Source organism: Psittacula echo (genome assembly GCF_963264785.1).
Source record: "Psittacula echo genome assembly, chromosome: 5".
Taxonomy (NCBI): domain Eukaryota; kingdom Metazoa; phylum Chordata; class Aves; order Psittaciformes; family Psittacidae; genus Psittacula; species Psittacula echo.
In genome coordinates, this window is record NC_137739.1 from 5298082 (window position 1) to 5313709 (window position 15628).

The window sequence follows — 15628 nt, forward strand, 5'->3', positions numbered from 1 at the left end:
CAAAGGAACAAAAATGGATGTTAGATTCCTCTTTCCTTTCACCTTTTATCTTCCTAGGTGGTTGGTAAATGCATAGATTCTTCTCTGGCTGTTTATTATGTGATGATTTTTCAACAAGAAAACTGATGGAGGTGCAAGAGGTGGGATTTCAAGCTACCAATTGCTGACTGAACACTCTAGAAATTCCTTCAGGATATATTTTCAGGCAACAAACTGTATTCAAACTTTGTACAGAGGAAATATGGCATCTTTGCAGATTTATTTGTTGCTGTGCCTATGAATTACAGCTGCCAGAAGACATGCTTCTAGCAAACATTCCTGCTGCTGCATGAATGAAGTGACCTGTGTGATGTTCTTGAGAGCAGGTACTTCTATTGCACCAGTGTCATGGCCACACTGGACAGGGTTGCAGCACATTCAGTCCAACACCATGACAGGTTCCTTAAGGAGACTGTTACTGTGTTTTGCTGTTCTAACCAGGAGTAATGGGTAGGAGGTGTCTGCTGTGTAAGGCTTAATTACTCCAGAGTTTTTCTCTCCATGGACAGCAGCTGTTTTGTTCTCCCTGGTGGGAGGAGCTTTTGGCAGTAATTAAAGGAAACAGTCATCTACATGCTGGTGAAGGTGGTGGAGCGAGGCTGATAACAGCACAGAGGCTCTGAGCTGAATGAACATGGAAATTAGGTGATCCTTCTTCAGAATGAGCTATTAGAGCGGAGAGAAGGGGTTTGTGCATGGAAGTGTCAAGTTTTGCTGACACACAGTGATGGTGAGGTCCCGTAGTGGCACCTGAGAGCATGGACAGGACAGGCTGAGAGGAAAAGATTCCTTGTCTGCTTCTTCCCCTGGGAGTAAGACTTGAAATATGTAAATATATTTGAATAAACTCAGGATTTTAAGTTAACATCTCCAGTTTTCCTCTCTTGGTGGGTCTTACTGCTCTTCTTCCCCATGAACTTTCCAGTTTTGCTGATCTTGAGCTCTGAGCCAGCTTCCATCCTGCTGAATTGTCCAGTAGTGCTTATTTCCAAACTGTCACATCTTGCACCCATCCCAGAATACTGGAAAGAAATAAATGCAGCATAAATTGGGGAACAAAGCTCAGGAAGACAAAACTGTCAGAACTATCCTACTTTGGTACCCATGTGATGACTGACTGGCATTGCATGTTACTTGCTGTTGACATGGGGTCTGTGCTGGTGACCAGGGCAGTTGCCTTCAGACCTGCTGTAGCATCAGCAGAGCATCTGAACTTCAAACAGAAGGACAGGATCCTTCCAGAGCTAGTGTATGATGTTGTATATACCACTTGTGAAAAAGGTCCCCAAGTGTTTCCCTGAAGGATTACAGGAGCATTTAGGCTGGGCAAGTCTGCAGGGGTTTGCACACCCTTAGCACCTCCAGTTTTGATACCAGGTTTTGGTCCTTAGGGCATTGCTGCGAGGTAACAGTAGAGAAAAGAAATATTTTCCTGATCTTCCTCTTTTTCTCTGAAGTATTCCAGACAGGAGTTATTTGAAATGGGTCATCTGAGTACAGGTTAGTCACCTCCAGTTAGATATTATTGCTCATCAACAATAACCTGCTGTTGTATGGAGCACCTGTGGGTGTGGGGGTCCGCAGTTCTGCTGGACTGGGATGTGGAGATGACCAAAGGGAGGTGGATGAGTGGGGACTGTCGGCATCTGGCAGCTTTGGGGTGTGAGAAGAGACTTGAGCAGGGGCAGGAGGCAGAGTCCTGGGGCAGAGGTGTGTTGTAGGAGTTTAGGGGAGAGCTTGTTGGAAGGGCTGTGCAGGAAGAGCCTGGGGTTTGGAGGGTGTGACATAGATGCATCCTTCTTCACGTGCTGGCATCTGGGCGTGTAGCTCAGGCTTGAGAGAGCTGGGCTTATTGAGCCTGAAAAAGAGAAAGCTCAGGGAAGACCTTATAACAGTCTTCCAGTATCTAAAGGGGGCCTACAAGAAACCTGGAGAGGGGCTTTTTACGAGGGCGTGTAGTGATAGGACAAGGGGGAATTTCTTTAAACTGACAGAGAGGAGATTTAGATGAGACATTAGGAAGTTCTTCCCTGTGAGGGTGCTGAGGTGCTGGTACAGGGTGCCCAGAGAAGCTGTGGCTGCCCCATCCCTGGCAGTGTTCAAGACCAGGTTGAATGGGGCTTGGAGCAACCTGGTCTAGTGGAAGGTGTCCCTGCCTGTGGCAGGGGCTTGGAACTGAATGAGCTTTAAGGTCCCTTCCAACCCAAACCATTCTGTGATTCTATGACATGGAAGCATGATAATTTTGGGACCCCCTTCTCATTGGCCCTCCTTTGCAGGACAGAGCCTGTTTCCTGCAATACCTTATGCCATTGTGGTTTACATAAGGAAACCTTAGATAACCAGTTTAAATAGGGTGTCTGTGTGTTCAGTTCTTCAGCTGCTAACATCAGAGCTGTGCTCCTTTGCAGCAGGGCTGGGTTTGGCTCACTGAGCTTGTCTGGAGTTTCACTTGTGCAGCACAATGTAGAGGGGAGGTGTTTGACAGAAAGCTGTGGGCTGCCTGCAGATTGGGAAGCAGAGGGGAGAGAGGTGAAAGCTCGTCAGGGCTCCCTGGGGGAGATGAATTGGTTAATGGCTATGCTGTGCTTTGAAAATGCAAATGCTGTGTCAGAGAGAAGTCTGATTATAATAATCAATCTTCCTTTTGAGAGGGTGCTGGAGATGGGGAGAGGGATGAGATTGGCACTGAATTTTTAGATCTGAGTTTCTCTGCTGTTATTAAGGAAACCTTAATGACAGCCACCACCCAAGAGGGCAGCAGAGCCAGGGAGAGGCAAAAGGGGAATTTGGGAGGAATCATCCTTTCGAGTACCGATGCCTCCTTGACAGGCTGAAGTGAATTTTGCAATTCTATTCCTTATGATTGTCCTGCTTGGAAAGGGAGGGGCTGATGCCTGCTCCTATGTGTGAGCTACCTCTGCTAATAGGAAAGATAGAAACTGCTTCCTAAGCAGGATCCTCTGAGAACAGGAGGGAGAGAAGGGTGGCTGCTGCAGGTGTCCAGAGGTGACAGCTCCTTCTCCCTTGGCACTCGATGCGTTTGTAGCGAGCGTTCCTGGTAATTACGCCTCTTCATTTAGGAGAGCGAGGGGGACAAAGGAATATGAATTTGTATATTAACTTTAGAGATTGGAAGCAGTGCAAAGAGAACCTTCTCTCTGCGAGATTGTATTTGGAAATGAAATAGAATGACATTCAGTATAAACTTGAAAAATTGCTCTCTTTTTACTGCAACAGGAGAAGGAAAGCCACAGGCCAGACTGTATTGAGAGAAACAGAAGTCAGCATATGTCCGTTTCCCAGTTTATCTGTATCTACAAGAATATATATATATGCATGAGTACATTTTTAGGAAGCTGTTTGCTGGATGGTTGCTTCTAGCCTTGTCTTCTCAGTGATAAAAGCACACCAAGTTTGTTAGATTGGCAGCTCTGATCCAGCTGGGCTTTGTCTTTAAAGGTAACCAAGTGGGAAATAGATAGTTCTAAACCTCTTTTTTATTGAATATCTGATTTTCTTTGGCTTTATTGCTTTTGCTTCACAATGGCATCAAGGATTCATTTTTGCAAGGAAATGTACCAACTAATCCTGGTCTGCTTAGCCTGTTTCTGAATGTAAGTAGTATTTTATTTTGCAAGTATTGTCCTATTTCTTTGAAGAAGAGTGAAGTTCACTACGAAATCTGATGAGGTTTAGATCTCTCCCTGAGTGCTTCTCTGCAGATGTTTTAGGGGAACAGCCCTTCAGAATCTCACAGGGCTGAGCATCCTGAGGAGGAGATACTACTTGTGCTGAGCAGAATGATCTGTGGCAGTGCTCAACATGGTGTCTTACACCCTTGTATTGCTGGACACCCAGATGAAACTCACTGGTGTTCATGTATATCTGATTTCTGTCCTGACACCAGATTTATAAGCTTATAGATAACAGCAGGTCACCAGGCTTGCCATGCTGCTCTGTGGGAAGAAAGGCCAATAACATCCTTGGTCACCGCCTCATCCTTTGGAGAGAAGCATGAGTAGCATCACTGGAATAACTGGTGTATCCAAGCTCCTGGGGAGCTGTAGTTTGCCTTTTTTCAAACCTCAGCATATGGGTCGTGTTCAGGGTCCTGTTTCTCTGTTCTCGTCTATTTTAGTGCATACTCTTCCTTTCCAAGTCTGCTTGGTTTTCACCATTTAAATATTTATGTATTTAAATAGCTTCTGGAATTGTGTTGAGACTTGTAGTCAAACACAACCTCTCAATTCACCTTTCCACGCGGGCTTCATGCAATTCAGTTCCTATTTATCTCTGCCTTTTAAAATCAGCTCTTTTGCCGAGGAAGGCCTTTCAAAGGATGTTGCATCAGCCCATTGTTAAATAAACCTTTAGACATTTATAATGGATTCAGCATTTCCTGCTTTTCACAGTTCCAAGAATGCTGAATGACGTGCAGACACACTTCATCAGGGTAAGATTGCTGCATCAGCCCCTCACTAAAATGCACTCGTTATTCAAATAATAACTCTATGTCTCCAGCATGTGTTCTGTGAAATGTGTGTACATGATGTGGGCGAATAAACCAGCCCCTTTCTTTTCAACATGCAAATCCTATGAAATGCTTGAGATTTTGAGTCCTTTCCTACCCAAAATGAGGCACCTGAACAAGGATGTGATCATGATTTTGGACAGGGTGTGATAATGTTCAGAAGTTCATAGAAGTTGTTTTCAAGTGAGACTGATTTGAGGTAGAAGTTCAAGACCTGTGGTAAGTCTCATTCTGAAGGTGGGCTGTGGGCAGTAGGATGCTTTGGAATGGTTTGTCTTCCTCAGTGCTGAAGCCTGCTGGAATCAAGCGTGAGGAACATCGAGTCTGTGGCATTGCAGAGGCTTGTTTTGGAGGGGACATATATGGGTCATAAATGACAAATGCTAGAAATAGACCAAGAAAATCAGCTCTCTAAAGTAAAGTTCTGTTTCTTCAAGCTGTCAGGAGATGAATCCATAATTTTATGTTTCTCCTGTCATCTCATATATCTTTAAATAATTCCTCCAGAAGAGAGAACCAGCAAGGAACATATTTCTTCCACTGCTGTGGGTGTTTGCTATGTCATTAACACTTGGAGAAGAACCACCATCTCGCAATCCTGTCCAGGCAGGTTTAAAAATAAGGCTGAAAGAAGAAGGGTATTTCATTTAATAAAACCCTAGATGAAAATCCATCCATGTTCTTCCTTCCTCGCTTTCTTGGTTGGTAAATGACGACGACAGTACTTCTTTTGGAAAAAGCATTTGCGTTTCATCTTTTGAGGCACTTGCATATTTGTGGAAATGGACATTCTAAAATTGTTGTATATACTGGATGTGTCTTGATCACTTCTATGGAGAGCAATGACGCTGGACTGAAATTCATGTTTATGAGCTGAAAGAGAGTAGAAAAGGATTGAGATAAACAGGATCATTTTAGGTCGAGAGCAAGAGGCTCCACTATATTCTGAATACATCACATAGTCAACATGTTCAGTACCTGCTTATGTGTTTTATTCCCAAGTCATGGGCTCTGACATTACTCTTTATTCTCCCTTTTCTGTTGTCAGAAAAGCCTTGGATAACTTAAAAACAGTATTAAAAATAGTGGTTTGGTTTCTTTTCAAGTTGCTAAAATGTTCTGTACAGTGGGGATATTGCTAGGGGTCTGATCCTGTGTGCTATTAAGCCTGAAGCTCCTGCTCCTTAAGTCTGAAAACTTGTGCAGTTTTCAGGAGAAGAGATGCAATTATTTTGGGACCATGTTCCCTTTCTGCCCTCAGTACTAGTTTAAAAAGTTAAAAACATAAAAGAGAGCAAAAGGAGCCCAGCTTGACCTTGGTTGTTTGGTACTGAATGGGGGAATACAGCAGTGAGCTGTCATTTGAGCAGCCCTTTTCACCACTCTGGATTCTGGTTTAATGTATTCAAAGTGATGAAAGCTTAACTCAACCAGTTATATCAAATTCTTGATAGAAATTGGAAGAATTTAGACAGCAGTATTGAGTTAGTCTAAAAAGCAGAAAGAGCCTGGTGAAAGTGGCATCTGGTGAACCAGAGAGACTAGGACTGGAAATTAGTTGAGGAAAAGGGATGTGATGGGAATTAGGCAGAGAAAACAGCAAGAGGAGGTTGGTTTTCCCTCTCCTTATCCCTTCCTGAGGAGAAGTGGATGGGAAGGGGCAAACTTTGCGACTTCAGTGGGTCGTTTCATGTTTATTACTTAGTCCCCAGGGCTGCCCGAGAGGCTGTGTCAAAGAGAATGTTTTAGGTAACCCCCTCACCCCTTATGCTTCCACATAGTGCTGAAAGTGATGTAGAAAGAACATGGGTTTGTTTTTCTCCTCTTCCTGCCTTCCTGTTGCTTATTTTCTTCATTCAGTTCTGCTGCTGCTTTTTCTTTTCTCTGCTTTCTGCCTTGACCACATGCACAGAACTGAGTGGAGGAGCAGCTGGAGATACCATCGTATCTTAACTAACTTTCTTTTTGCCCTGGAAGAGGCATAAATAAGATTTTTAGTACCTTCTCTGAGATTGTCAATGAGGGATGTTTCACTCACTGAAACTCCTAACGGTTAAAGGAAACAGCATATTAATGAAATATTTAATACCTTAGCAGTTTTACTTGCTATTTTATTTTCCATAAGCAATAAGGGTTTAATGACAATAATTTGCTCTGGCCCAAAGTGGTGCCTTGTTCTGAACTTTAGACTCTCCAATAGTTTTAATCCAGTAGTTTTCATCCTTGTTCTTGGAAGCAGGTCCATGTCAGCATGTAACTGCTTGAGCCAGTGTCATCTGTAAAGGTCTCGCTGTGCTCTCCTATCCCTTCTCACCTCAGGCACATCAGATTTCAGTCCAGTTAGTTTTGCTGCTTGAAAACTGGGGAGACACAGAAGTGACATAAAATACCCTTCCAATCCCTGTGCTCTTCCCTCCTCATTCTCCTTCAGCACCTCATTCGTAGAAACCCAGCAGAATCTCATCACAACAGCACTGAGCATACCTGGCACCGATTTGTCACCACTGGATATCAGGCAAGACCTGTGCTGATGTTTGTCACGGCAGCATTCACTGGAGCAGGCATTCATTCCCTCTCCTATCTCCTTTTCCCTTTACACACTCCATTTTTTCCTCTCTATGCAGCCGTCACCAGAGACCCCAGATCACACCACCAGATTACTCGTCCATCCCCTCTGTCCCCGATTTTCCCCTGCGAAGGCGGCTGTGATTTATGTCCTTGTGCCGGTGAGCAGGTGGCAGTTGGACTCAAGGCTGAGCCCGCTTAGCAAGTGATAGATAACACACTTACCAGCCCTTCCATCTTCAAATGCTGTCCACATGCAGTCCAGAAAAGCAGCGCAAAACTCTTAATAGCAAACACATCCAGACTTCAGCAGGCACGGGAAATGGGAGATAGAATGAGTGTTTTCCTGCTAGAAGTAGGTTGGAATTGAAGCCTGCTCCTGGTACCTTTTGTTTACATTCCTGGAATTATCTAGCCTGCTTGCTTTATCCCCAGCCATCTGTGATGGGCTGAGCTGGGAGAGATAAGCTCAGTAATCAGAAAATTGAGGGAAGCATTTCTGGCTGTGATAATCTTATCAGGCAGCTAATACACATTAACATTTGTACAGCCTGATGGTACAGGTGGGGACTTTGCTTATTTTTGCTTCCTAGATGCCTTTTGACAGAAAGGAGGAGAATGCAGGGCTTTGGGGTACCAGGGGGAAATTTCGCTAAAGCCTCTTTTCTGTCCTCTCTCTTCTGCTCTGTCCCTGAAGTATCAGAAAGGGGAGGGAGATTAATCCAACCATTCCTTTCCTGCCCTTTCCTGCTAACAGTGCTGCCATGCTCTGCCTGTCTGTTCTAGTAAGCATGGAAGGGCAAAGAGGCAATATGTCAAAATCTCAGTTCTGGCTGAGCAGTATGACTGCACGTGTCAATATGCTCCTTTTCCATGTAAAACCGGGCAGTTTTTGCCAGCTTTCTGTCTCTGCAAGAAATTTGCCATTGCAATGTGATTTTGCTCTCCAGCTCTAATCCGTGCTGTGGAAGGGAATGGTGTATTAATGGATTATTTCCCTGATGCTGAGCACTGAGCTCTCTGTGGTCACAAGTTTTGCATCTGTAATTGCTTATTGCTTTCCTCCTGAGTGAAAAATATTGTTTCTGTCAATGGATTTATTAGGGGAATTAGTTGCCAGGTGCTAGAAGACAGATGACAAAAGGAAATCCAGAATCTCGAGGATGAGTGTGAGAGAGGTCTAAGCTGGGAGAAGGTGCTGGAACAGAAGTTTGAGTATCTTCTGGGTGGTTCACCTCTGCTTACACTTTATAATAAATCATTTTCTGAGGGGTTTAGAAACAAATAACATACATAGTTTATCAATCCATGCGTTGTCTTGATAGCTGGATCAAGGATACAGATTCCTGTAAGTCAGGGAGCCTGGAAGTGGTAGAGTCTGGGTAAGAAGTTTTCATCTCTGCGCAATTTTGAAGTACTTTCTTATGAGTTCCTTCCCAAACAAGACCAGAGGCAGAAAGTATTCTTAATTGTTTGTTTGTTCCGCAAGAGCTGCCTGAGCAACTGGAGCTAGAAGTGTATATTGGAAAGTGCTGGAAATATTCCCCAGCCTTTTGGATTCGGTGTACATGTCTCACACTTGTCTTGGACAAGACAGCATAATCCTGTGGTTCATTTTTCTGGGGAGGAACTGAAACTAAATGAGGTTGAACTATCAATACTGAATCTCAGGTAGCAGCAAGCTCCTAATACCATACAGATAATTCTCTGCATCCCATTATCCATGGGGGACAGGTGAGGGAAATATCTGGAAGAGAAGCAGGAGCTTTGCTTAGAAACAGTCAGTTTCTGTGCATTGGACAACATTCAACATTGGAGAAGATGTTGGGAAAGGCAGAAGGGCAAGGAAGCAAGGTTAAGTGAGGTCTTGACATTCAATACATGGAGGACTGTGCTTCACGTCTGTATCCTGGGAAGGGCCTGATCTGTGCAGAAGATGTTCTCCTCCTCCACTTGCTGTTTGTGTGTGCCCCTTATTACTCCTGGAGGAACTAATGCCTTTTCTCTTCTGCAGCTGGAGGTGGAGATGAAAGTCCTGAAGTCTCAAGAGTGCACAGCAGAGCAAAGTACCATCATTACCAAGGAGGAGATTGACACACTAAGGTAGGCAAAGCAAAGGGAAGACTCAGAAGATTCTGTGGTTTTCAGTGGAGCTAATGAAAAAGGAAGTGCCCCCAGGAACAGTTTCACTGCTTGCTTTGGTTATTGCCATGTCATGGTAGAGCACCAGGTATTACCTGTCACAATCAGAACATATTGTCCTTGCATCTCTCAAGTAGGATGTGTTTTTCCCAAGCACGCTTTTCACTCTCCTGACAGCTTTTATGGACATGAGAAATCCATGAAGCATTAACAGAAAGCCTCAGCCCATGATCTCTCCTGCATTTAGATACTTTATAAGTGTGTTTTCTATCTTCTGGGAGGCTGCAGGCTCTTTTCTTTCAGTGTTTGGGGTCTCTTGCTCTCAGTTAATTCATAAGGCTGGCTCCTGCATCACTATGCCCACTGTTGACTTTCTTTTCGTGTGGAAACAGCATTCCTGTTTGTTTCTTATTTTGACTGAATCTCGACTGTAAATACAGGATCCGTTGGCATATCTGTGAAGAGACTTAGAATCCAGCTTTTGTAATACTGATGTGCATGTAGCACTGGAGATAAAAGAGGGATGTTTCCCCTTGTGCATTGCTGTAGCTGGCAGAGGGATACCTGTTGTGATTCAGTGAAAGAGAAGTTACAAAACAGCATTTCAGCAGAGGATACATGAGCGTTTACAAAAGCTACAGTGAAACTAGACAACCTTCCCATGTATTTATTAAAGCATTTGCAGCTTCCATTCCAAAGCAGGTGACACAATAAATACTGAGCACAGAAAAGTTCATCTGATTCTGAATGTTTAATAAAGTTCCTTTTATTTAAGTTGAGCAAATCAGATCTTGACAGGCTGAGGTTTTTATTCTCAGCTGGTGTAAGACTTTGGCTGGAGTTTCACTTCTTAATTCTGTTGTATTTTCAGTTCCATCACTATAAAGCTTTACTGCCTCATAGGCCTGAAAGCAAGAGTTTGCAGCAAGCAGAATCTTACAGAAGGCAGAAATTACTGGCCTCTTCGTTATGACTTTGCTCCTGTGCTTTGCCTCTGGAGCTTGTTTTATGGCTTAGAAAGCCCAGTTCCATAGCAGAGGGGAGGTGTTTGATAATAACACATGTTCAGCTAAGCTATTCCAATACCTTTTAGGGTTGTACACCTCATCTTCAGGACTCCTGTAGTTTTCTTCAAGGTGGTTGAATAGTTCTGGAGACCCAAGGCATACATCTCCCTTTTTTATTCTGTCATCTCTTTGATTTCTGGTAAAGGATAGTATGCTATTGCTTCCCTTTTTCAGGGAGATAAACCTGTCTGCGTCTACTTTTGGGCATATTTGTTTGACCTGAGCTCATTCAGGTCTTTTCTTTGCTAAGGCACACTGGACCCTCTGAAACCTGATGTTTATACTGCTGCAGAAGCATTCAGCACCTCCTCAGCAACATTAAACCCGTCACTTCTGATTAATGCTGTGTCTCCATATCAGTAAAGCCAGCATCCTGTTTGCTGTCTTCTGGGAGCTAAAGGTTTTCAGAGTATTTCTCCTGTACCTCGTCAGTCTCTCCCTCCCTCCCCGGGTTGGTCTGAGCTGCAGCACCCCTTCATGTAGGAGGTGTTTAGTCTCTTTTATTTTCATCTCCAAGACTCATTATTTGGTGTTTATCTCCACTGAACAGCACTTGCCATCTATTAACTGAGCAGCTCCAGGGACAGCATGTGGAGGGGGAAACAGCTGGATTGCCACATAGTCCAGGACCACTGTGCATTGTGGAAGTCTCTTGACAGTGGGGATAGAGATGTCTGGCTTTGCCCTGAATGAAAATGTGTTTCCTGGGCAGGGGGAAGCAGAACTCCCAAGTATCTCCTTGTTACGGGATTGTGGTGTTTGGTTCTGCTCAAAGGTAGCCCTAAACTCCCTTAGATAATGTTTTTCTCTCTTCGTTTTCAAAGAATTTCTTTGATTACTAATCTCCTCCTTTCATGAAATCGTGTCAAACCTTTCACACAAAAAGCCATTGATGGTGCAAAGCTACATTCCAGTGATGAGCTATGCGCTGAAAGCTCTTTCAGCAAAGAGGCTAAGCTGCTGCAGTTGTTTCATAGTGATATTTTGTCTTTTCTTCTCTCCCTCATTTCACTACCGTGCTCTTGAGGATGGTGCTGAATGTGGATGCACAGGGGCCACAGTCCCAGGATCTAATTCCAGGCTGTTTTTTCTTTCACTTTTTACTGAACCACTTTCTGTTATGGCTGATGTAACTATTTGTCCTGGCTCTGATACTAGTCATTTAGCTACAAAGCTGTTCCAAAAGCATGGATTTCTTTGGTTTTAATCACCCTTTTCATTGCTGAGCTCTAACAGTAAATGACTTGATGCAAAGTGTTCTTTCTGCTGGAGAACTGGTAAACCAGTCCCTGCTCCTTTTGCTTTACTGTTTGCTACTGTTACTGCTTCAGGTGTCATTTTAGACTCTCAAGAATTCAATTCAGCTTTGCAGAATCAACTGCGTAAAGACTTTTTTCTTATGCTTCTGGGCATAAGCAGTCAGAGGTTATGGTGGGGTCTTACTGTGTGTTTTCTGGCATTTTCTGTGTACTGGGCAAAAAAAACGGGCCAAGTTCTTTCTTCACAGAAGAGGCTCTTTCTCAAAGGAGCACAAAATAAATCACTATCTTCCCCAAGGCTTTTGGGCTTCAGGAATAATGTGCTGTGGTCCACACCAGAAGACTCCTCGGGGCTCAGCTGGATGTGTCCTGTCTGTATAGCAGAGGCGAATTGGAAAGCTGTGATGAAAGAACAGAAGAGGTTTGTAGGAGAATAGATTAGTATGGGAAGGGATTAGGTCTGTTTTGCTTGTCCTGCTGTGTCTTTGTGGGCCTCAGTGGGACTGGTTTACTCAATTTTACGTAGCTGCTAAGGTGGAATGAGCAACACAAGCTCTACTATTACTTCTTCCTTCTACAGACCACTGCCAGCAATTAATTCTGTCAGAAGGCAGGGAAGAATGCAACTTTCGAATTGGAAAGTGGGAAAAGAAATGCCACAGCTTATGAGGGAGTTATTTCTATTTCTGTAGCTTATTGTGGTCTTCGAAATCCCATTAACCTACAGTATGATGCTTCCGCTGTTCTGGACTGAGCCCAGCCTCTCCAGTTAGCTGTTGTCATGAAGGAATATGAAAAAGAGAGGAAAACCAGCAGAAGCCAGCGAGGGGATTCAGTAGAGCAGGAATGGTCTGGGAGCCTCCAGGCATTTCCACATACACCCCTTGGGTTAGAAGCTTACTTCTGAAAACAAAAGCAGGAGAGACATAAAGGTGGAAAAAAATCCATATTAATCCTTTGAATCTGTATTCACCTCCTGTGAGTGAATGAGAGCTTTTAAAAACACATCTTTTGTCTCATTTTTCTTTAGTATGGAAAGTAAATTTTCAGCGAGAGACTTGAAAGACTTTATCAGTTTTTCCTCCTTCTCTTGAGAACAAAGTGCTCTTTCGTCAGCCCTTTTATAGCTTTAAATGTGAAACTCCCCAGCATCGTCGTTTCTGAAGAGACAATAAAAGCTGGTGCTAATGCTGTCATTTCTCACACTTCTTGCTGCTCCCTCTGAAATCAGATTTGTTTATATTCTGCAGATCTTACAAAGAGAAAAAGTGGTTGAACTGTTGAGTTCATGCACTGTGGGGTATAGCAAAGCAGAGAGCATTTAGGCATTAGCACCTTTTAGAGGGAAGGTGATAACTGTGCAGAAACTCCTATTTCAGAACCTATAAATAAAAGTAATATATTTAAAAAGAACTTCATTCAAGACTTAAGTGGCAAGAGCTGAAGGACCTTTTCAGCTTGAACAAATCTGAACTTCTTCTTTCTGCTGTCAAACTGCAGCCCCAGTAAATCCTAAATGTTTTCTGTGGATTTAGTGACTGGGGAGAGTTACAGTAATTCAAAAGAAATTCATGTCCTTGCCAATGCCCATTAGTCACACTTGCTGGAATTCTGTCTGCTCTGCTCCTAACACCATCTCAATGCCATCTGGATCCCTTAATAGCGTCTTCCCCACACACACATATTTTCTGCTCCATTCACTAGTTTCCTGTTCACCAATAGCTTTTTCCACATGGCCGTGTCCTCTTTGCAGATGGGGCCTCTGTTAGACATGTCCTCATGGGTGATATCCACACTGCTCTACAGGAGACCACAGAACACACATCTGAGAACATTAAAAACCAATGAAAGATCATAAAAGGAAGTGATGGCAGGGAATTGTCATTGGTTAACTGCACTGAATACCTCTGGACTGAGAGAGATTTTGGGATACTGCCTAGATGCTGTTGAAACCCTTCTTCCTTTCTAAAGTAGGAGCAGCTTTTCTGTCTGGCAGCCTTTGCTCACCATCTAAATGCTTTTTAGATAGACTAAACACACACAGTGTGATGTCTCCTGATTCTCACAAGTGTTGTTTCAGGAGACCTGAGGCTGTAGGGTTGTTTTCTTTTGTTCCTTCTGATGTGGGACAGCGACACATCCAGTGGAGGCAATATAAAGCTCAATTTTTAAAGCAGGAAGATCCACAAGTTTGGGCAAACAGCAGTGAATCTGTGTTCTTGCACTAGATTAGGTCTTATGCAAGGCCATAGAGGTGGCTTGATTTTGTGTTGTGCCTGTGGAGCCTTCAACTCTGGATTAAGCTGTCTGTATCTGATGTAGGAAGAGTCTTCCAGAAACGCAAAGAAATCTTTGCTGGAGTTTAAATATTTTCATGTTTTCCAACCCCTGTATGGAGAAGTTGGTAGATTTTCCAGGAATTAATCCAAATTATATTTCCCTGTATCACAAACCTTAAGAACGGTGTCAGTATTTCAGAAAGTTTCTTCTTGCCTTATGCTGCAAGGCTGCTTTTAAAATGGGCACCAGCATCCATTCTGGACCAAATGTTAAGCTAGTAGATCACAGAATCATTGACTGTGTTGGGTTGGAAGGGACCTCAAAGCTCATCCAGTTCCAACCCCCTGCCACGAGCAGGGGCACCTTCCACTAGACCAGGTTGCTCCTAGCCCTGTCCGACCCGGCCTTGAACACTGCCAGGGATGAGGCAGTCACAGCTTCTCTGGGCAATCTGTGCCAGGGCTTCAGCACCCTCATAGTAAAGAATTTCTTCCTTATATCTGTAACCAGATGTTTCTGTAGTTTATGGTTTCTGTAGTTCGTGTAGCTCTTTGTGGTTCTCACATGCATTTATCTGGGATTGTTCTCCCTACCTGAAAGCAACTCCCATGTGTCACAAGTTGAGGCATGCAAACTGGTGATAAAATAGCATCACACACCTTATGTGGATGTCCCTGGACAGAGAGAGCATGAGGTGCATGCAGACTGCAGCTGCCTTTGTGGATGCTGTTGCATCCAAAGCAGGGCACAGTTGGCTTTGTACCTGAATTTATGTAAATGAAGAGATCCAAGTGCCAAGCAAGTAAATATTTTTCAATATTTGACTACTGTATCTTAACCACCAGCTGCAAATGCTTTGCTGTGTTTATATATAGATAGGATTTCCCTTGCTTCCCTCTCTTTGCCGTTGGGAAGGGTTCCCCAGGGCTGGAAAGCAAAGCTGGAATAGCACAAACTGTTTGCTAATGGCTCTTAATGCTTTCCCACTGGAGATCCAGGACACTTAACAGTTTTAAAAATAGAAGAGGGAGAAGTAGTGAAGGCACTAGTCAGTCCCAAGAACCTCTCTGGTACTAAGAGGCTACAGCACTGGCCCTGGTCCTCAGCATGAAGCAAGCAGCAAGTTGTATCTCTGAAGGTGAGCAGAACGAAGGCAGCGTGGAGAGGAGCTCACTGTGCCTCGGTGGGCTGCCTTTCCCTAACACACAACCTCTGGAAAGGAGGATACCAATTATTACATCTTAAAATAGCAGGCAAACCAGCATGACAGTATAGTGACTTAATCCCACCCTTGTTACAGGTCACTCAGATCTTTGTGAAGTGTCTTCTGGAAACTGTTATGAATGACTTTCAAAAGGCATCTTAATTGGTTTGAGCTTAAACCTGCACATAGAGAGGAGTTCTGCAGGCAGATAGCGGCAGCATCACAGCTTACTTGGGAGGTTTGGAGGGAAGGAATTTATGCTACATTAAAATTCAGCATGTCGAGTATGAAGCAAGTCCTGATGAGAGTCCTGTGTCTGGCTCTGACCTTTCGGTAGCTGCTGCACTATTGTTTCTCAGAGAAAAATGTTGCTCTTCTTGTGTATTGTTCTGCAATGCATTTAGAAACACACTGTTAAAAGCATTCATTCCATTCTGAATTTCCATTTCTTCGACCTTTTCAGTCTCTGGCTTCTCCAGCATCCTCCATCCCCACTAGCTTTGTGTGTCTCTTCTGGAAATAATTGATGGTCTTTTTT

At 43.7% G+C, this 15628-nt stretch overlaps 1 protein-coding gene across 3 annotated transcripts in view; it reads left to right on the top strand.

Annotated features, from left to right (window-relative positions):
- The window catches only part of MAD1L1 (mitotic arrest deficient 1 like 1), a 296765-nt gene that overhangs the window by 195460 nt on the left and 85677 nt on the right, over nucleotides 1-15628 (top strand). For all 3 annotated transcript variants that reach the window (XM_080617371.1, XM_080617370.1, XM_080617372.1), the window contains one exon: nucleotides 9153-9241. In XM_080617371.1, the coding sequence (XP_080473497.1) occupies nucleotides 9153-9241 (89 nt within the window). The remainder of the gene's footprint in view (nucleotides 1-9152; nucleotides 9242-15628) is intronic.